The sequence below is a fragment of the Arachis ipaensis genome, chromosome B03, assembly GCF_000816755.2.
Source record: "Arachis ipaensis cultivar K30076 chromosome B03, Araip1.1, whole genome shotgun sequence".
Taxonomy (NCBI): domain Eukaryota; kingdom Viridiplantae; phylum Streptophyta; class Magnoliopsida; order Fabales; family Fabaceae; genus Arachis; species Arachis ipaensis.
In genome coordinates, this window is record NC_029787.2 from 15,032,315 (window position 1) to 15,053,045 (window position 20,731).

Genomic DNA, 20,731 nt, shown 5'->3' on the forward strand with positions numbered 1-20,731 from the left:
TGTATTATAATAAAAAAATTTATACATTCATTATGTACATAATTATCTAAAAAAATAAACATAATTAAATTATTATATAAAAAATATACATATATATTTTAAAATATCAAAATAAACTACTATGCTTTTAAACAATTATTCTAGTACTCAATATAATTTTCAATTATTAATTATCTTCATGGCCAAATAAATTTCTTAACTATTATTGCTTTTAAAAATTGGACTGCATAGTTGCATATTTTGGACATTAAAATAAACTCTTTTCTATGTTTTTTTGAGACAAAAAAAGTCCAACTCTAATTGACTTGCTCATAATAATCTACGGCCCAAGCAATGTTTTCACGTCCATCCAGTCCAAACATAAAAAAAAAAAATTCATTACTATTATATTATACTTATTTTTCTAAATCAAATCCATTATTTTTTTTAATCTCATTGTTAATAAGAGAGTCTGATACAAATCTTTTGAGCACTAGAATCCTCTTCTGAATTATCTACTTCCAACTACAGCACCTCCAACCATGATTAACACTTTAACAAGACACGTATAATCACCATCATGTGACATGCACTCTCCACAGGTGCTGAAGAATATTTCTTTCAGCACCATAGCATCTCCCCTAAAAATAATGGCCAAAAATAATAAATTTGAATAATTTTTATATAAATAAATCAATTGGGCTTTAAATTTATGCAATTGCAATTTTTTGAAACAGATTACATCTTTGTCATGTCTTAATTCTATGTAAACTGCTACAAGGTATAGTAGTTTATAATTTGCATGTAATCTGCTACAAGGTAGCGTGGATTACGTTGAATTTCGTGCCATGCAGAAATCGTTAGAGGGTGTCGTAGTTTCTGAAGAACTTGGATCATGCATAAATCGAGTTAAACTCCAAAATGGTCCCTGAGATTGGCGTCATGCACTAAAATCGTCCCTGAAATTCCAATTGCATCAGTTACGTCCCTGAGATTGAAAAAAATGCACCATATTAGTCCATAACCTATTTTCCATTAACGACGTGATGACATGGCATGATGACATGGACTGTAAGTGACACGTGTCACTTCATGATTTGGCCAAGTGTAATGGTATGATGATGTGGTCACTAGTGACACGAGGCATGCTGACGTGGATGGTTGTGCCACGTGTCACTGTTATTTGGCCACGTGTCTGTTTATACCACGTGTCGCAACAGTATTCGTCCACGTGTCATCCATTATGTCATCGTTGTATATGCACTAAATTAGTCCCTCACTTTGCATTAAGTGACTCATTTTAGTCCCTGAAATTGAATATCGTGCACTAAAATAGTCCCTTCACCAATTTTTTCTCATTTTTTTAAATTTAAAATTTTAATATCTTCGATACACTAATTTCAATTCTATTTTTTCATATATCATATAAATACAAGTGCTTCCATAAAAATTTTTAAAATTTTACTTTTTAGTTTTAATTATATAATTTTTTAATAATTTAACATAGTTAAATTTTGTAACATATAAGTATGTTATTATAAAAAAATAATTATATGATTGATTAGACACATTTTTTTCATAAAAAAAATGTGTTTTTAATAATAAATTAATAATTAAAATAAACATTTTTTTCTTATGAAATACACATTTTCGTTATGTGTAAATGAGCTAGATTGAAGGCACTACAAGCACCTTCACTACCATCTTTGACCTCTATAGTCTAGACGAAAGAGGTCGGAGATGGTAATGAGGGAAGCTTGAAATGCCTTCACGTCAACTCCAAGACAGCGGTTATTAGGGGTATCCACGAGAAAAAAAAATATTTTATAAAAGTACTGAAAGAGGTCGGAGATGGTAGTGAAGGTGCTTGAAAAGCCTTCACGTCAATTCTAAGTCGGCGGTTAAGGTATTTGCAAGAGAAAAAATATTTATAAAACCACTTTTATTTGAAGAACATGTGAAAAAATAGAATTGAAATTAATGCATTCAAAAATATTGAGAATTTTGAATTCATAGAAAAAAAATAAGAAAAAACTGGTAAAGGGACTAGTTTGGTGCACGACATTCAATTTCAGGGACTAAAATGAGTCACTTAATGCAAAGTGAGGGACTAATTTAGGGCATATACAATGATGACATAATGGATGACACGTGGACGGATACTGTTGCGACACGTGGCACAAACAGACACGTGGCCAAATAACATTGTGACACGTGGTACAACCATCCACGTCAGCATGCCACGTGTCACTGGTCACCACATCATCATACCATTACACGTGGCCAAATCATGAAGTGACACGTGTCACTTACAGTCCACGTCATCATGCCATGTCATCACGTCGTTAATGGAAAATAGGTCAGGGACTAATATGGTGTACTTTTTTCAATCTCATGGACGTAATTGGTGCAATTGGAATCTCAGGGACGATTTTAGTGCACAACGCCAATCTCAGGGACCATTTTGGAGTTTAACTCGGCATAAATCACTACAGGGTCTAACAGTTTATGAAAAACATTGATTAGCATAATTCACTGCACCATGTAGCGAAGTATGTATACGTGGATTCTCTATATATACAAATGGAAGATAATTGTGAAGAAGTAGAGTGTCATTTTCACAATGGATATTGAGGAGAGTTTCATAGCTCTAGTGCATTGCTCTGGAATAATTCAAAATAGAAAAAGGCATTAGTGATAGGGACCCACTGAGTGTTTACCCGGTCATCGAATACCTTGTCAGAGCTAAAAATTAGTATATTGCAAAAAATTGGGGTGTGTGGAATTAAGTGAGTGAAAAAATTATTTTACAATATTTCTATTGCTGTTGTGTCAACTGGCGTGAAGTATGACACATTTGTAATGGGATCCGACGAAGATATGCAGGTTTTATTTCATTGTCTGCGAAGTTTTTCAGAAGTAAGAATACATGAGTTGTATACAAAGTTGGAATATGGTGTCGACAGTTCTGGGACATCAGCTCCGAATCCTCAATTGACTGTGTTGGGGACTTGGGGTGCTTTCTACCTCGATGCTTGTGGTTGCACCTGCTTGTCCATTGGTTGAACTTCCATCTATTGCAGTTGAGATGGCTAATTCACCTCGTCTGATTCCTGATTTTGTAGGTGAGGGTGAACCGGATCGAGTTGAAAATGCGATGCGAGATGATGATTTGGACGAAAAACCTGTTGACATACTTGGAGACAATGATGAGGATACTCAAAGCAATCCACCTATACAACATGGCCCATCAAGTTCTAACACACAGCAACATCCTCCACATTTCTCAACTTTGAACTTGGAAGCCATCGGCCAACAGTCAGATGTAGATCCTATCTTTGGGGTCAGAAATTACATGATGGAACCGCTCCTATGAAATTTCAGATTGGCCAATTTTTCCAAAGTAAAATGGAAGTTGTGTTTAGCGTAAAGGATTATAGCATTTGTCATGGAGTTGACTACAGTGTATTAGAGTCAGATAATCTTAAGTACCATGGAAAATACAAGGAGTTCGGTAAAGGTTGCACGTGGTTAATTTGCATCACACTTCGGCGACGAAAGGGTACCTGAGAGGTTAGAAGGTACAACGAGCCTGAAACTTGTTTGGCTACATCGATTTCAAGCGATTACCGACAGCTTGATTATCATGTCATTTGTGCGAGGATCTTTCCGTTAGTTAGAGCAGATATTGCGGTTACGATAAAGGTTTGGCAGTAAGCTACAGAAATAACCTATGAATTCAGGCTACTTACAAGAGTGTTTGGCTGGAAAAGCAGAAGGTAGTAGCACAAATCTATGAAGATTGGGAAGAGTCTTATGGCAAGTTGTTCCGTTAGATGCTTGGTGTGCAATCCACCATAGAAGGAACCATTGCACTGTTGAAGACTTCTTCGGTTAGAGTTGGTGATCAGGTTAATGAATCTACCATGTACTTGTAAAACGTGTGTGTCTCAAGATGTTATCTCGCAATAAATGCGTTCACCATGGCTCATCCAACCAGAACCAATGAGTATTCAGCCTAACCAAGTGATACAAACCAACTATTTTCAAACAAGGTATGATATACTCATGTAGAAGCATATTCTGTTGCCTTTAAATGCTGTAAATACACCTACTTAACTACATCATTTGATAAAAATAACCACACCCTAATTAAATACTAATTCACACAAGCCTAAATCATAAATTATTCCTAAAAATGTCCTAATCCAGTGGAAAAATATATGGCTATTATCTAACTAATCTTTTAAAAGTGAGAATAAAAAACATAAAAATTCTAATATATTAAAGTCTAATAAATAAATTACTGATAAAAAAAATTCTAATCAAAGTACACATGAATGTGTGCTATTTATCCAATCTTTTAAATACACAAAAATACCAAAAACATTACATAATAAAACAGAAAACAAACTAACCTCTTCATTGATGCCTCCGGCAACGTGAATAACACTGTTGAGCCGGTACGAGTGATTTTCGTTTGCCATGGTCCCACTTGAATATGATCTCCTCAATTTTTTCAAATTCTCTTCCAGCCTCCTCCTCCCTCTCTCAAGCCACAATTTTCTCTTTTTCTACCGAATGAAGAATCAGCTGCTGGTTATTGCAGTTTTTTAGCCAAATTACATGTAAACTGCTGCACCCTCTAACGAATTAGAGTAGTCGCTATTTCTTCATAAACCGTTGGACCTTATAGCAATTTATGCATTGTGGAATTTTTTTATAAACCACGATACCTTCTAACAATTTCTGCATAGCACAAATTTTAATGTAATCCGCACTATCTTGTAACGAATTACGTGTAAATTTTAAACCGCTACAACCTATAACAATTTACATAAAATTAAAACAGGATAAAGTTGTTAAATTCAAAACCAATTTAATTTATTTATATAACTTGTCCTAAAAATAATGTTATAGTTAATGCTTAATTTTATTTTTCAATTAATGTGCTAATAACAATATAAAAGATATATTAGATCAAAAAATTTGTGGGAGTCAATAGTTTTTAGTTTTTATCAATACAAATATTAAATTATTTTTAATAAATAAATTTTATTAATATATGTATATAAATTTTAAAAAATATGAGTATAAATTATATTAATTTATGTATATAAAATTTTAATAAATATAAATACAAATTATATATTTTATATATAAAATATCTATATAAAATATCTATAAATATAAATATAAATTATTATTAATTAAATATTAAAAAAATAATATTTACGGGTGATCAGGTGATCTAACCTTTTTTTGTAAACCCTTGCGGGAAAAAGTAATAACACGAGTACCTGAATTATCGTTGACACAACAAACTGCGTGTGTATTGGAGGAATATTCCAGACGAGGCATTTGGACTTTGGAGCGATAATAGATTAGGGGAGAGAGGGAGTCTGCTTTTAAAGGGGAGCCACAAAAATAATAATGGGAAACGCAAACACATGAATCGAGCTAAGAAGAGTGAGGCACAGCAACAGCAAGAACCTTCCTTCCTTCATCTTCATCTACATCTTCATCCATCCACACTCTCCTCTTCGCTTCTACAACTGCACCGTACAGTGTAGCCGGCATAGCTAGCAATAGCATATGCTATGACGCGCACACTCTCATTGCCATGCCTCTCCTCTTCCATTCTTCACACTCGCAAACCCACCACCTCTTCTTCTTCCTTCATCTTCACTCCCCACGGCCATGGGCACCGCCGCTTCCACTTCCTCTCTCCATGCTCTTCCCTCAAGCAGACCAAGAAGAAGCAGCAGGAGCAGCTCCGCAAGGTCACCACTGCTCCTTCCACCATCAAGCGTCTTTTTAGCCCCAACGACGACGTCGATGTCGACGCCGATAAGAACAACGAACCTGACTCCTCCTCCTCCTCCTCCACCTTGACCGGCACACTCCTCGCCGGTCTGTTGCTTGTCGGCACCGTTGGCGGCTTTGCCTCTGTTGGCTATTTCTACAAGGACCAAATCAACTCATTCCTCAGTCAGTTCTCCGTCTTCATCGAAGGTCTAACTGATTCTGACATCCAACCATTCTTCTTCTTCTTCGTCTTCGAATTCTTCTTCTGTTTTAACGGTTTTGTTTTCTGTGTGCGTGCCAGGTTATGGTCCAGCTGGATATGCATTATTTGTAGCAGTTTATGCTGGATTGGAGGTATCATTTTCCTTCCTTCAATTTCAATGCTTAATGCTTCATATGCAAATTCGGTGTTGTTATGTGCACATTAGTTTGTTCCCTTCAAGTTATATTGTCTTTCTTGTCTCTATCATTATATTTTTGTTTTCGTCTTCTGCTGTGGATGTTGTTTTGACCTGACTTTTTGTGTTTACATTTTGATGTTGTCTCAGATACTTGCAATTCCTGCTATTCCTTTAACAATGTCAGCAGGACTTCTTTTTGGGTCTGTTATTGGCACCATCATAGTCTCCATTAGTGGAACAGTGAGTCAATTTCTTTTTCGATTCATTTGTGTTGGGTCATTTGTTTGTATTGACTACAAATCTGTGTAATTATGTCGATATTTTCTTGTTTCAAGTTAATGCACTGTTGTTCATAAGTATACTAATCATTAATTAAGAATCATGCTATTTGATCAAATACTTTTAGTACAATTACATATATAAGTGGCAGCAAGTGTTGCTTTGAATCTAATACTTGAAGGGATTGCAGGTGGCAGCAAGTGTTGCTTTTTTAATTGCACGATATTTTGCTCGTGAGCGGATTTTGAAACTTGTGGAAGGAAACAAGAAGTTTCTTGCTATTGACAAAGCAATTGGAGAGAATGGGTTCAGGGTTGTAACCCTGCTTCGTTTGAGCCCTCTGCTCCCATTTTCTTTGGGGAATTATTTATATGGATTAACATCTGTCAAGTTTGTTCCATATGTATTGGGAAGGTATGGTGCTTATTATTAGTTAATATCAATTTTATACTGATTTCCGTTGTGTTTTTAAACTTTATGCTACTTATCTGGAAATAATATTTTGTATTTAAAACTAGTTGTGGAAAAGTTTCATAAGTTCTTGTGTCATTAATGCTAAAAAGTAGACTGGATTAGAAAACAAAATTTTAACTTGCTATGAATGGTAACTTATGTAGGCAAGTCTTTACGCTACTCAATATTTCCTATAACAAGTGATGCAACACTTTAGCGACTCTAAATTTTGACAGTAGCCTCATCTAGATTCTAGTTGAATTTGGAAGATGCACTGGCTTTCCAATGATTGTTAATGTTTTGCAATGTTATGAACTGGTGGTAAAAACTTAAGACCACAGCTTTTATGATCAGGTGCTTTCCGATGAATTTTATTGTAACAATTTCAACTAGGCACAACTTCGTGAAAATATGTTTGCATTGATTCATCAGAGGTTATTTTATTATAAAATGCCATTAATTCATTGTGCTCTAAAAAAATTAAACTGGGAAATCTGTTATTAAGTTTATATTAAATGGAATTGCCCTGAATGTCAAATTTGAAGCTAACTAATGATTATCATGCAGTTGGTTGGGGATGCTTCCAGGAACATGGGCTTACGTTAGTGCTGGTGCTTTTGGAAGAGCAATAATTGTGAGTTCGCACTTAGTTATTTAAAAAGAAAATGGCATTGTGTTCTTGTTATGCTAGTACTTTAGTCATTATCATTTTATTGCTTTGCCCTACAGTACCTTCATGTTGTTTTGTTCTCTTCATCTTTTTTATGCATATTTCTTGGAAGGAATATGAGATGGTGTTAAAGGAAGAAATGGATGATGCTGAAAGGCATGTTGGCATACTGTTTGGTATCTGTTTTCATTAACAAAAAGTAGATTACATTGACTTTCCATGAGATTAGGTGATATTACATAATGCACCCTTCTATTTTTAAAAATATATACTAACTTCCCATAAGATGTATTTTTAATGACACTTTATGATCCTGTATTTTGTAAATGTCACATTAACCTCCCATATAAATGCGAGGTTAGTTTAGGCATGAAAAATTAATAGGTGCCATCTGTATTGTAAACCAAATCTCAAGAGATCAGTGTATTTACCCTTGATCGATATTGCAATTTCACAAAAGCTCATTGGAAAACCTGGTACAGCATTCCTTGGCAGATCTACAGCAAAACTTAAAAAAGTTAAGGTTATGTGTAGAAAGATTAATTTTCGATGGGAGATATAGTCAGATCAGAGTGTTATGGGCATTAGCATATGAAGTATACATTGTTAATTTTAGTGGTTGGCACTTTATGCACTTTATGTCCTGGTTGGATGACATCCATAGCTGCAGTAGGTATCTGTTATATGGTATCAAAGTTGGTTCAACGAGTTTATGGTTTCTTGCCTCCTATATGTCGATATTCGTTTGTAGGGGAAGACTGTGACATCTATTTAATTTGTGATGAATCTCAAGTTCTTTAAGGCCGTCTCTCACTCAGATTATTTCAGCCACAAGTTTGTCTTGAATGGATAACTTATCTGCCTGGACTACACCAGGAAAAAGGGACATAGGTACAAATGAATAGATTACACTTGAAAGAGTGAAGGCAGACTATGCTAAGAATCCTAATATCCTGACAGGGTGAATGAAATTATGTTGGTGAAATCATATATCGTTTGTTTACACTAGTTGCTGTTTTTAAATGCAATAGTTGTTTGCCTTCAGGACCTCTGTTAATTATTGATTGGCTGCTTGATATCACTTGTGCTTTTCATTGACAGCAAGAAGAATCTGATCTTAATGTACTTGGAGGAAGCAATCAGCTGCTGACGCTTGGGCTAGGACTGTTAGCCACTGGATTAGCTGCTGCATATGTAACTCGACTTGCAAAGGTATTGCCTAATGATAGTCGCATTTGCAATTTTGCATTCTAAGATACATGCAAAAGTGATCATCATTGAGAAATAGAGAAGTAATTCACTTGTTGCATTACCGAGCCTGCGATCTGACTCACCAGTGTTAAAATGCAGGATGCTATAAAGGATATTGAGTAGTCTTTAGAGAGTAGACAGAAGTCAGCATTTGCCAATGAAGACAAAGTCAACTCAGCATTGGGAAACTGATGTCTCATAAATAAAGTATCAGTAACCAAAGATAAAAATAAAAATGAAAAAAAAAAAAGAAATAAGGAAATTGATGTACACAGCACGTCTTTGTAAATTAAAATATTCTTGTCGATGAATTAAGGTTAAGGTAGGAAGGAAAATCATGTTTCCCTCTTGTACCCCTTACATTGTTGGAATAGTTTGCCTGCGTCGTCTATAATTCTACAACGTGCTGGCAGAAAGGGAATATACACATAAAAGTAAGTCAGGTTGCTGAGAAGTGGTTAGGGCTATCGAGAGACAACGAAAACCTGAAAAACCCGCTGAGAAAACTTCTTGTTAGTTGTTAGGTAGGTAGTATGTACTGGTTTTGACTTGTTTCATTTCTAGGTTTCATTGATAATTATATGTATAAAGAGTAATTTTATTTTTCAAGAACATAATAAACTTTTGTTTACTATTTTATGTGAAAATATAAAATAAAAATCACGCAGTTACTTTTTATTAATGTCTCCTCAAATGGGAGTTTAGTGTCACTAGGAAAATATTGATATCCATCTTTTGTAATAAACTAACTATAATTACAGATGAATCGACATAATGATCTTATGTAAAAATGAATAAATATCCCTCATGATAAATAACAATATTGCGTGCTGTATAGCATTAACCAAAAGCCTAGTGATATGATGTCCATTTGTTGTGCTTATAATTCATCACCATATCAACATTGGGATGCTGTGTAGTCCCCCAAGCTCCCAAAGAAAAGAAACAGAACAGGGGAATCCGAAGAGGCCAGATCGCTAGCCACATGAGCCTCGACAGCACAGTCTGGGCTACATATGGAACCTGTGGACTCAGCCGTCCTAAGCATGCAGCGGAGCGCTGAATGAACTTGATGATAACCTTCCATTCTCACATAAGAGCCCATGTATCTTCAGTACTGTTAACCAAAGAGAAAGCATCAATGCTGTCTTTCACACCAGATTCTCCCCAGGCCAGACACCGTAGTCAGCACCAGACCTCTCCAAATTGCAAATAGCTCACTATGTAAGACATTAATATTGTGACAGTAATCCAAACAGCCCTTGATCCATTTACTTGCGCTGTCACAAATGGCACAACCAAAGCCAGCCAAATACCAATCAGTAAAAACACTCCCGTCGTAATTGACCTTAGCAATGTCCATAAGAGGGGGAGCCAAACAACATTGGGGCGTGAATCCACATAAATGAATATACAAAAAGGTGAATCATAAAGATTTATCTAATCTAACCAATATACAAAACGGAAGTAGCAAGCTGCATCAATTGTTTCTCATATGCCGAGGTCAAACGATGGAGCCCAAAAGCTATCTTCCTTCAGAGAGGGAGGTAGAGGGATTGCATCTTGCTTCTGAGTTGACAAACCTAATTTCTTTTTATGAAGTGAGATTGCTTGTGCCTCCAACTCATCAAGATCAAGGTCGTTATAAAATTGATCATCACATTGATAATCCACAGTAAAATCAGGGGCATCCACCAAGTCTTTCTTTGATTGAAGTGCAAATTCTTGTTCAAGGTTCATAGTTGGAAGGTGTCCTCCTGAATGATAAAGGGACAATCTTTTACGACTTGTAACGTTTCCTGTAAGGGAACTAGTTGAAGGCACTTTTTCTTGGTCTATGCAGTTGCCATGAACATGACTCATTACTGTCTTGCCTGAAGAGCCCCCACTTCCATTAGTAACACTGTCAGGGCTGAACATGGCAGAAGAGCTGTAACTTCCATTTATCTGCGTTTGACTAAGCAAAGAACGCCTGCAGCAGAGTTGATTCTAGTGAGTCATTATGCAACTTTAATATCAAGTTGACAAGATTCTATATACTACAAACTAGCAAAGAAAGAAACAAGGATAATACAAGAGGTAAAGGTATGTACATTGTGAAACGCCTCACTAATTAGTCACAAGGTTTCTCTTTGAAAATGTGACATTGCTTTTTTAAAACATACACTAGCCTCGTCTCTTATCATTCTTATCATTCTTCAATTTCATCTAGTGATTTAAAAAGCAATTTCATCTTATCATTCTTCAATTTTTTTTTCTTCAAGCTTAATGGTTGATTAGGAAATTTAAACTTTCTTTGTCTTCGTAGACTCATTGATATGCCAATTATTCAACAGAATCACCCAACCAAAGGTCAACACCTAACATTACCTATACTCCGACTAATCTGTTCAGTCGCTTGTTTTTATCTTCTTATTTTCATTAATTCATTTACCAAGTTTGAATCCTGCAATCTTATTCAAGGGAACAAGTGTAGACCACTTGAACCAACCAATCCACTTTGTTTATTTTATAAGATGAATTTATGAGTTATTTTGCTACCATGTCTGGAATTATGCATCCTCCTATGGAAAGCTGACAAATGAGGAATATGAATAAAATACCTGTAAATTGCCATCATGTCCACTCTACTAACTTCAGGCTGACTTTCTCCTATAGGGTTTGTCCTGTCATCAATGAAACTGTCATAAGAAACATCATCTTCTCCATCTTCGTCACTAGATACATTTGCCTCTGCAGAAACCCTGCAGACATTGAATAGCTCATCATATTGGATATGCTTTCACAAAATGTCCATGATATATGCACATTCCTTGCATAATATTTCAATATATCTTTTAGGTTGAATATAATGGTACTAGAAATATCGCAAATTTTGATTTTGATTCCTTTTTTATTTTTGGTTCAAATTTTGTACAGATATTTGGTTCACTTCCTACCATATTCTGGGTCGTTTTTTATTGTTAAACTGAAATAATATTCTTTTTACATGTTTAACTCATTTAAATAATAGTTTGAACTTCTTGAAACAAATTCATCATAAGTTTTAAGAACCAATAAAATTTGAAAATGTTTGGATCAATATCAAAAAACAAAATTATAGTCAGTCAAGCAAATAGTTATGAATTTTGAACCAAAAAACATTTAATCCTATCTTCAATCATCAATGAAAAATATGCTAACTTCAATGTTAATTTTCAAACAACTACAACATCATCATGATCATCAACAACAACATTGATAAATGCAAGATTCGGCGAATGTTTGGCTTAAACTTACTCAGCTTCCTCCTCAATGAAGTCTCTCACATCATTCGTTGATTTCCTTTTACCTAAAATGCAAAAGTAGGACAGCTTAACCTCTTAGTTTTCGCATATATTCATTATGGAACTAGTTAAAAATTATGTTCAACGTGGTAGAAATACTTCTACATTTAGTTCAACAAAGGAAAAGGGTGCATCAGACTCACCAAAATGACTTTGAACATGCTTATATCGGGTGGGATCATTGTTTTCCTGATTAACTTTGCTGTCACCATCTGCAGCTTTCCGCAACCTTTTAAATTTGCGCAAAGGTTGAATACTTACAGTTCCAGGCATTTTACCAGAGCTTAAATGTGATTCTTCCCTGAAGCTTGGGTCAGACATGTGTGAGTGACCTTCCTCAGTTTGGGAAATAATGATGCGTCGTCTTTTAATTGCAGAATTCTTCAACTCAAGTAAAGGAGTTCGAGTTCCATTATCTACTGGAGAATCAGAGACATTCTTTCCAGTACTGCCCTCAATTACAACTTTTTCACTTCGCATAGAACTCAAGGGACATGTATCCTGTTCTTCGTGGAGTCGAACAGGCAAAATACAGTCTCGAATTATAGACTTGCCTCTTGATTTCTCTGGAAAATTAAATGTTTCAGAAGTAATTATATGTCACTGTGAAAAAACACACTCAATCGTATAAAAAAAAGTCAAATATAGTGTGCAAAGGTACATTATGATTGAAGACACTAACCTTGTTCATCATCAACTGGAGACTCTGGAACAACACCACTTGTAATGAAATCAGTTAAGCGAGGACTAAATTCTCCTTCTCTAATGCCATTAATGCATACATCTTCTGGAAACAATGAAGTCTTGACCAAAAGGTTGGTCGTTTCACCAGCATTATCTCCTCCATTTGATGCACTTTTATTAGCAACCGGAGTCTCGGGAACTATCTCATCACCCTGGAGTGAATCCTCTTCATGCTCAATCAAGTCATCGAAAGTACTATCTTCTTGTATAGTTAGATCAATAGTATCTTTGGTTTTAATCCTCAAAGGATGGGAATCCAAGTTCATACAATTTACGGTGTCAACATTCCTTTCCATTGTATGCCTATAGCATGATTCAGTGTCTGAAGTAGAAGATACAAACAATAAGAAATTCCCACTAGCTACTGAATTATATAAATTTCACATGTTTTTTGGTATTTGGGAAATCCTCACACAAGTTGAAAATGCTACTTCACAGAAAAGGATAAGTCCCATCAAGAAAGAATTAATATGGAAAATGAAATCTGTAGTATTGCACCACCATTTTTTTCTATCATGTTGACAATTTTGTGAAACATAAATTGAAATGACAATAAGAGGAATAATAGCACACTTAGAAAAGCAAAATATTATGGAATTTTAACCCAAAAACCTTATATTTTTCACATGAAATTGCAGAATTATTTCACAACAAAACACACACACACAGAAGGCGCGGAATAAGGTGGGGTGGAGAGAGAACAGTTACTCCACATTTTTTTTAAAAAAAGGAAAGATAAAAATGAAACAAAATTAATCCCCATTCCGGAATCACATTGGATACTTTATCTAAAACAGGCCTTGTACTTGGTGTGTTGATTCTTACAGTCTTTATTGTCCAAGTTAGGGCAGAAAAATGAACAGATGATAAGTACCATGTTTGGCCTCAGAAATGGAAAACGGCTTGCTATTTCCTAAACACGAACCTTCCTGAATTAAACAGAAGGCATCATCATTTTACTGAACAATAATAAAATAAGAAAAAAAAACAGACCATAGCATGACTGTGAATCTATGGTCATATTTAACAGTATGGTAGTAACACTAATTTAGGAAAGGATGTAAAACCTGAAGAGTAGTTTTGTCATTTCCGGGACACATTTCTAATCCTTGCAAATGCTGCATTGCGTCTATAAGCATCATTGTTCTAAGGGAATGCTTCACTTTATGAATTCTAGAAGGAAAGGTTTGAAAGTAAGGAAAGGCAATGAGAGACAATCTACTTGTATTTTCCTCAGTAGAATGGAAATACATTTTAAGTAAATCCATTTCAGCAACAGTGAGTTTATCTTTGGATGGAGAAAATGGAAGAGGGACATCTTTCACATTCTTTTCACGGGGAATAAATTTCTCAATTGACATCTCAACATATTGAACTTCAGGTTTGAAGACATGGGGAATCTACAAAAGTATTTAACAGGATTTAGATGATAAGCATAGTAGACGTGCCAACATAAACAAAATCATAAAACAGAGAATAGAGGAGTTTAAATTTATCTAATAGTTTCCAACCATTCTTGGACTAGGATGAAAGTTGAAGCTATCTACACCCCCATTTCGCATGTGTTTACTTATAGTCTTGCTCTTTGCCTTCTTCCGCAAGTAGCCATTCAACTCTGACCCTTCACAAGCTAAAATTAGTAAGAATTGTTAAGGAATCATTAACAAATGCTTAAACTTCTGTAGAACATGAAATAAGATTTCCCCATCAACATTGATTGCTTCTCATTGTTAACAAGCCAATACACAAAACTGGAAACCAAAGGATATCAACTCGTCCATCATGCTTTCTTCCAGTTCTTCCCATTCGCTGAATCATTCTAAGTGGTGAAATATTTGCATCAAAAGATATGACAAGATCAACTTCCATTATATCTAGACCTTCTTCACCAATTGATGTAGCAACAATAACATTGTAGGCACCGGACCGAAATTTCTGTGGTAAACATTGTAAGTATATGAAAGAGTTTTAATACTAATACTAAATGAAACACTTACCTTCAGCACAGCCTGTTGAACTTTTTGGGACTGACCTTTCATTGCTTTCCCTGTAAATCATTAAAATGAAAATATTCTTTCATGAATGACATAATAATAACAATGAAGGAAACAATTTATATTATCAAGGATAAGATATTTCTTATGAATAAATAAACAGAAGAAGAAAGATGCATATGTCAACAACAATTTAACAATTAGGCAAAAATAAATTAAGAGGGGAGGACGATGCAATCCGCTTCCAGTTCTGGATAGAGGCCACAACAAAGATGCAACAATATATTCAGGAGGACAAGGCTGGGGTGACATACCTCAGAGTTAGTGTTAGGCTGGCTTAGTTTGTTTTACTTTTACCTCTCGTGTTTTTTGTTTTTTGTTATTATTTTAATTAAAAAAAAGGAATGTCACATCAAATACCTGAACTTTGACCAATAAACTCTGTAGCTCTGACTGGTTCCCCAATGTTTCCAAGTGCACCCATAATGTCCCTATTGTATTATCATTCAAAAAAATTCAATTTGGCAGAAGGTCATTGTAAACTACACAGAATAAGATACAGAAATCACACAATTGTATTTTACCTGACACTCTCTCTATAATTGGAGAAGATAATCACCCTTGAACTTTTGGGATCATTGGTTTCTGCAAGCACAACAAAGATGGTATTCACTGATGCGCATTACATCCATTTGCAAATTTTCTGGTTCAGAAGAATAGAATAATGCTTTTTTCACATTATCAAGAAGCAATACTCCTTAAATCACGGATAGGGTGACAAATAATTTTTATAGTACTAGAAAAAGCATTCTGCAAGTTTTCTTGCTTCCTTAGTTCCTTTGTTTCTTTCTATTATAAAACCCTCATCTCATCAATTTCAACTTTCAGCAAAAATTCATAAAATTAAGCAAAAGGATCATCTAGAGGAAAGTATAGTAGAAAATATAAAAGCACCAAAATTTGATCATTTTTTCATATTCATCTTAATTTTCACAAACTCTGAAACATAATACCAAGCCTCCTTAATATACACTTCTTACCAGCTAAACATGAAATAAGCGCAAGGGCATCTTTTTATAAAATAACCAGCATAATAATATTGCCACATACATCATTCTGGCAGTACAATTCTGGCGACAATTCTTTTTTTTTTTAGCATTTTTATTTCTTTTTGTTACATTACTGTCAGCACTCAGCAGCATAAATAAAAAAATCAACACCCTTGATATTGATAAATGATAATTAACCCAATTATTAAAATACACATAATTGACAACAGAAATTTTACATACTGAAATGATCATGTAGTACTTCTAGCATTTTGGAGAGCTTAGGACTAGATGCTCCATGAGACAAGCTTTGCTGCATCAGTTGCCTTGCTTTCAGCATAACTTCATTTTTACTCATATATTTTGCGAAAAACCTTGTATTGAAACTTTGACGAGGTTAGCATAGAACAATAAATGCAAAAGATAATGAAAATATCCTCAGAAAGCCCTTAACGGGATAAATTTACTAACGAACATACAAGCATAGGGACCAACAAAATTCAAAATATTTTAAAATTTCTATTGCATACAGAGTAGGTTTTAAAAAAAAATCATATCTGTATATAATAACCAAAAGCAACTTTTTTTATGCACACTTATGTATAAATGTATAACAAGGGCCTACCCTTGCTTCAATTTTCTTTCAAGCATTTCTTGTGCTGGCCTTACTCCATGACTTGAAAGTAGCTTATGGATGTAATAAAGAGTGATAAGAACCCCAAAATACCCTTCGACATCTACATTGTTGATATTAGAAAGGTCTTGCCTATGTCCTTGACGAAACTTTTCCCTTATTTCAAGTAACGTACAAGGGCTCAACTGTCAATCATTCAAAAGATAAAGTGTAATTGGTGATTAACGTGTCTAATCAAGTCTTCGTAGTTATAGTTCAGGCCAAAAGAAATGTTAGATAACAATGAGAAGAAAACGAAGCTTAATAGCAATAGCTAAGAAAAACCAATTAGAAATAATCAACTTTTTAATTGTTCATGCAAAGCAGTTGGATAATAAACATCAGGGACAGGCATATAATTTCCTAGAAGCTCGGCAATGTGACTAGAAAAAGAAATGTCCATGCAGTCGAACAAGTCTAAAGGAATCCAAACGGGGATCGTCGTAGAAATTACAAATTTATGAAACAATGCTACTAATCAATGCTCCTGCCATATCACTATCACTGTATTGAACTTATTACTCAGAACAGCTCTGGACAAACTATTATTTAACATCTTGGGTGTAACGCACAAAAAGGCTTTCTAAGTTGACAATGGGTGTCGCGAGAACAGTTTGACAGAAATGTAGGAAAGAAAGAGAACAGAAAAAAGACAAGTATAAGCAAGGACTTACTGTTGTTACTTTCCAGTATCATATATGTTAAGGATTAAAATGCCTTATTTATTGTTAAACATTTCCAAAAAATTATCTGACTATGTTTACACCCTATGATTTTAATAGAACTCATTAAAATAAAAAGCCAACTTTAGAGTTTAAAATGGTTCTTCAATAGGTGATTAATAACAAAGGGGGAGAAGAAGCACAATCCATTCTTTGAGGAGCTTCAATGAAAACATTGCTAACTCGTGTAATTATTTGCTATTAAAAGGTAAGCAAGAAAATCTGAAACCAGGAGAAAAATTAAGAAATTAGTAGGTAATGAGCCATACAGTACGATAATTTCTATTCTGAATGACCCCAATATCATTAAGCCTTGCTACTATTGGACGTATGACATCCAAAAGCTTATCATTTATTTCTGCAGCATCTTGGCCCATTGCAACCTGGTAATATGGAGACAAAGATCTCAAAAAGGTAAACATATAACCTTAAATTCCACATAGGTATGGGTTGACTACCTCTACCAACTCTATCTTCCTGTTATGAACATATGGGATAACGTCATGGTTAACTTCACTGCGATATTCAAGCTTGGAGACATGAAGATTATCAATAACATGCTGGACTGTCTGCTTCTTTGCTGAATATCACACTTAGAATTAGAGCACAAACTGGTTTTTCAAGTAAACAACAACCAAATTAGAATTTGGTTAATACCAAGTTACCAACATACATCCTGGGGTTGCAGTTAATGCTAATATTCTAAGTTGCACTGGTACAGCCATCAGCTACAAAGAAAGACAACTGGGATAAATCAACTTTACATAGTATAAATGAAGAATAAACATGTACTGAAAAACAAACCTCACGAACAGCTTCACAATAAGAGTAATTTCCTGTAGCTCTGTGAGCTTCATCAATAACCAAACACACCAAGTACTTTACTAAGCATATACCTTAAATAAATCACATCATGAACAAAGTCAGTGGATATCAAATGAAACAAAGCACAGAATACAAAACATTTAAATAATTATCCAGATAAATATTGAATAGATTAAGAACTTCACCAGAATGAATATCTTTCTCCAACACTTGTGGGGTGACAAAGAAAACCCGCTTTGTTTTCCAAAAACAAGCTCTTTTGGGAGGACTTATTTGACCCGTCATATCAATTGTCCATTTCTGTAATTATGTTCACCCAAAAATTTTCAGAATTATCCTTCAAGGAAAGATGAAGGAGAAAACAGTTCCTACCTGGGGTATTCCAACAATATTATGGCATGCTTCTATCTGCTGCATGACAAGTGGTCGAGAAGGAGCAGTAAAGACTATTTTTCCTGTTGCAGAAAGAAACAGCAGAAAGCAAATATGTAAAAGGAGCCACCCTTGCATTAGGACTTGTGTTGCAAATTCTGAGAATGGCTCTCTCCTTGCATTTATAAGGATGTAAAACATACCAATATACTTGTGTTGCACGTAAAATTGGCAATCACAGACAAAGATATAACCATGTATAAAAAGTTGTGGATCCACAGTGGCAGTTACTTAAACCATTACCTTGAGGAAACCATCTGAAGTAGTTATACATAACAACAGCAGCGATAAGTGTCTTGCCTAATCCTGTTGGCAATGCCACCAATGTGTTTGAAAAAAGTGCGGATTTGGTGATGGCAAATTGATAGTCGCGGAGAGGAACATTAACTGCAAAAAAAAAAAAAGTAAAAGAAAGCAACATCGTTCTTCAAGCTGAGGTGAGCTAAAAACATCTCATAATACAGTATGGATAATCCCTAAGGATAATCAATTATCTATCTATCTATTACATATTTATCTCTAACTAACCGGACTACCAAGAGAAAAATTAATCATGACAAATTCCTCTCTAGATTTTACACTCTCCCTTGGCTTCTCCTTCATCTGAATTCTATCCGCAATTTCAAAATGAACACTTTTAAAATTTAAAAATTAATGAGAGAGACAAAGTACCAGGGTATATCCAAGTTTTGGCTGCGTCGGCATCAATGTGGTGGATGGCGGAGGTTGGGACTTCTTCTTCTTCGTGTTGGGCCTGAAGCACTGGGGCTTCCTTCTTGGCAGTGACCACAAACTGATCGAGAGTGGATTGCCGGGATGAGTCGCCATTGTTTCCCTTCGCCTTCGCCTTCCCGTTTGCATCACAGCCACTGCTGCTAACACACTTGCTTTGTTGGCAAACGACGTCGATTTCTCTTGCAGCTGCTTCCCAATCAAACCCCTAAAATTGATAACTAAGCAATTCAGAGAGAGATAGAAAGCTGCTAACTTAGGTAGTAACCAATTGTGAATTACCATCGAATTCCATATCCATACCTCATCATCATCGTCTATGATTTCGTAAGGGTTATTGGATGTCATTTCGATCATTTCAGATTTCAAAACTCCCACTCCGATTTTGGTTCATCAGCAGCGAGGAAGAGGCTCGGTGACAAAAATTAATAATTAAATTAAAAAATGATGATTATGATTATGATTATGCAAAGGGACTCTCAGCCACAACTCGTACAGTGAAACCAGAAATAAAATTTCAATTTTGGCGCTAAAGGATTCTCTGGCGTACAGCGCAAATTTTCGTTCGCCGTGTGGGCTTTTGTGTTTTGGGGTCCGGGGAGCTCTGGAGTCGCCATGTGCTTCGAATCAATAATGGCCCAACAATAAAAACAAGCCGATTTATTCACCTTATCGGCTTATTCTTATTGTAAAACTAATCATTTTGTTCACCAAAAAAAATCTAATCATTTTAATTTTTCTTACATAAAATAAAATAAATATAAAATTACAGGATTAGAGCAGAAATTTTAAATGATAATCATTATTGTGTTCAACTATTCATGAACAAAATACATTCAGACAAACCATAGATAGAAATATTAGTAGTTGCCTTATATGAATTGGCCTAACATAACTGTTATGGCCCGGCCCAGTCGGTGCATTGTCCGATCCGGTCTTTTGTAAAGGAGGACCCGACCCGAGGGGCCGACATAGCAGGCGTCCCACGTTCGAACCACGACCCGGACACTGGCTCTCCTGTAGCCAGTTATATGACAATTGGGAGAGGAAGCTTTCAAGAAGGAGACCTCCCCTGTGGAGTCCGTTTTACTGACAGGGTATATATGGGGAGGGTTCTACCCCTCTTCCAAGGTACGTCACTATCTCACTTACTCTTACTGCCATCTGGACAATTTTTCTGACTTGAGCATCGGAGTGTCATTGCAGGTGGCACCCCCTCCCCTTTTGCACCCCAGCAGCTCGGAAGGTCGTTCAACCTCACGTCTCGCTCACCAGACGTAGATCCAGGCCGAGTCCCACCATCTTACCCGGAGAACGCCCTCGACCCGTCCGGTACTCGAAGTACCGAACATTGGCGCCGTCTGTGGGGTCTGTCCTCAATTATGTTAGGTCC

The 20,731-nt window shown here is 35.5% G+C and overlaps 2 protein-coding genes across 5 annotated transcripts; one reads left to right on the forward strand and one right to left on the reverse strand.

Moving 5' to 3' along the window:
• LOC107629775 (TVP38/TMEM64 family membrane protein slr0305) lies at nucleotides 5,318-9,275 on the forward strand. 3 transcript variants are annotated; one of them, XM_016332661.2, is made up of 7 exons: nucleotides 5,322-5,994; nucleotides 6,089-6,141; nucleotides 6,336-6,428; nucleotides 6,658-6,881; nucleotides 7,488-7,554; nucleotides 8,692-8,802; nucleotides 8,941-9,275. In XM_016332661.2, the coding sequence occupies exons 1-7, from the start codon at nucleotides 5,580-5,582 to the stop codon at nucleotides 8,962-8,964; spliced, it is 987 nt and encodes a 328-aa protein (XP_016188147.1). In that variant the 5' UTR covers nucleotides 5,322-5,579; the 3' UTR covers nucleotides 8,965-9,275. The 3 variants fall into 3 exon arrangements, with proteins under 3 accessions (XP_020973928.1, XP_020973929.1, XP_016188147.1); XM_021118269.1 differs by lacking the exons at nucleotides 8,692-8,802; nucleotides 8,941-9,275 and adding an exon at nucleotides 7,703-8,331 and having other exon boundaries at nucleotides 5,318-5,994; XM_021118270.1 differs by lacking the exons at nucleotides 8,692-8,802; nucleotides 8,941-9,275 and adding an exon at nucleotides 8,342-8,669 and having other exon boundaries at nucleotides 5,320-5,994.
• On the reverse strand, nucleotides 9,163-19,971 carry LOC107629773 (ATP-dependent DNA helicase mph1). Of its 2 annotated transcripts, none has more exons than XM_016332656.2 (23): nucleotides 19,642-19,971; nucleotides 19,279-19,546; nucleotides 18,850-18,993; nucleotides 18,547-18,629; nucleotides 18,360-18,474; nucleotides 18,154-18,245; nucleotides 18,023-18,077; nucleotides 17,808-17,929; nucleotides 17,619-17,732; nucleotides 16,580-16,773; nucleotides 16,198-16,328; nucleotides 15,490-15,550; nucleotides 15,326-15,396; nucleotides 14,909-14,958; nucleotides 14,681-14,846; nucleotides 14,423-14,550; nucleotides 13,979-14,311; nucleotides 13,786-13,840; nucleotides 12,850-13,233; nucleotides 12,311-12,733; nucleotides 12,121-12,172; nucleotides 11,445-11,585; nucleotides 9,163-10,813 (listed from the first exon to the last, which is right to left on the reverse strand). In XM_016332656.2, the coding sequence occupies exons 1-23, from the start codon at nucleotides 19,693-19,695 to the stop codon at nucleotides 10,333-10,335; spliced, it is 3,717 nt and encodes a 1,238-aa protein (XP_016188142.1). In that variant the 5' UTR covers nucleotides 19,696-19,971; the 3' UTR covers nucleotides 9,163-10,332. The 2 variants fall into 2 exon arrangements, with proteins under 2 accessions (XP_016188142.1, XP_020973927.1); XM_021118268.1 differs by having other exon boundaries at nucleotides 19,279-19,559; nucleotides 19,642-19,970.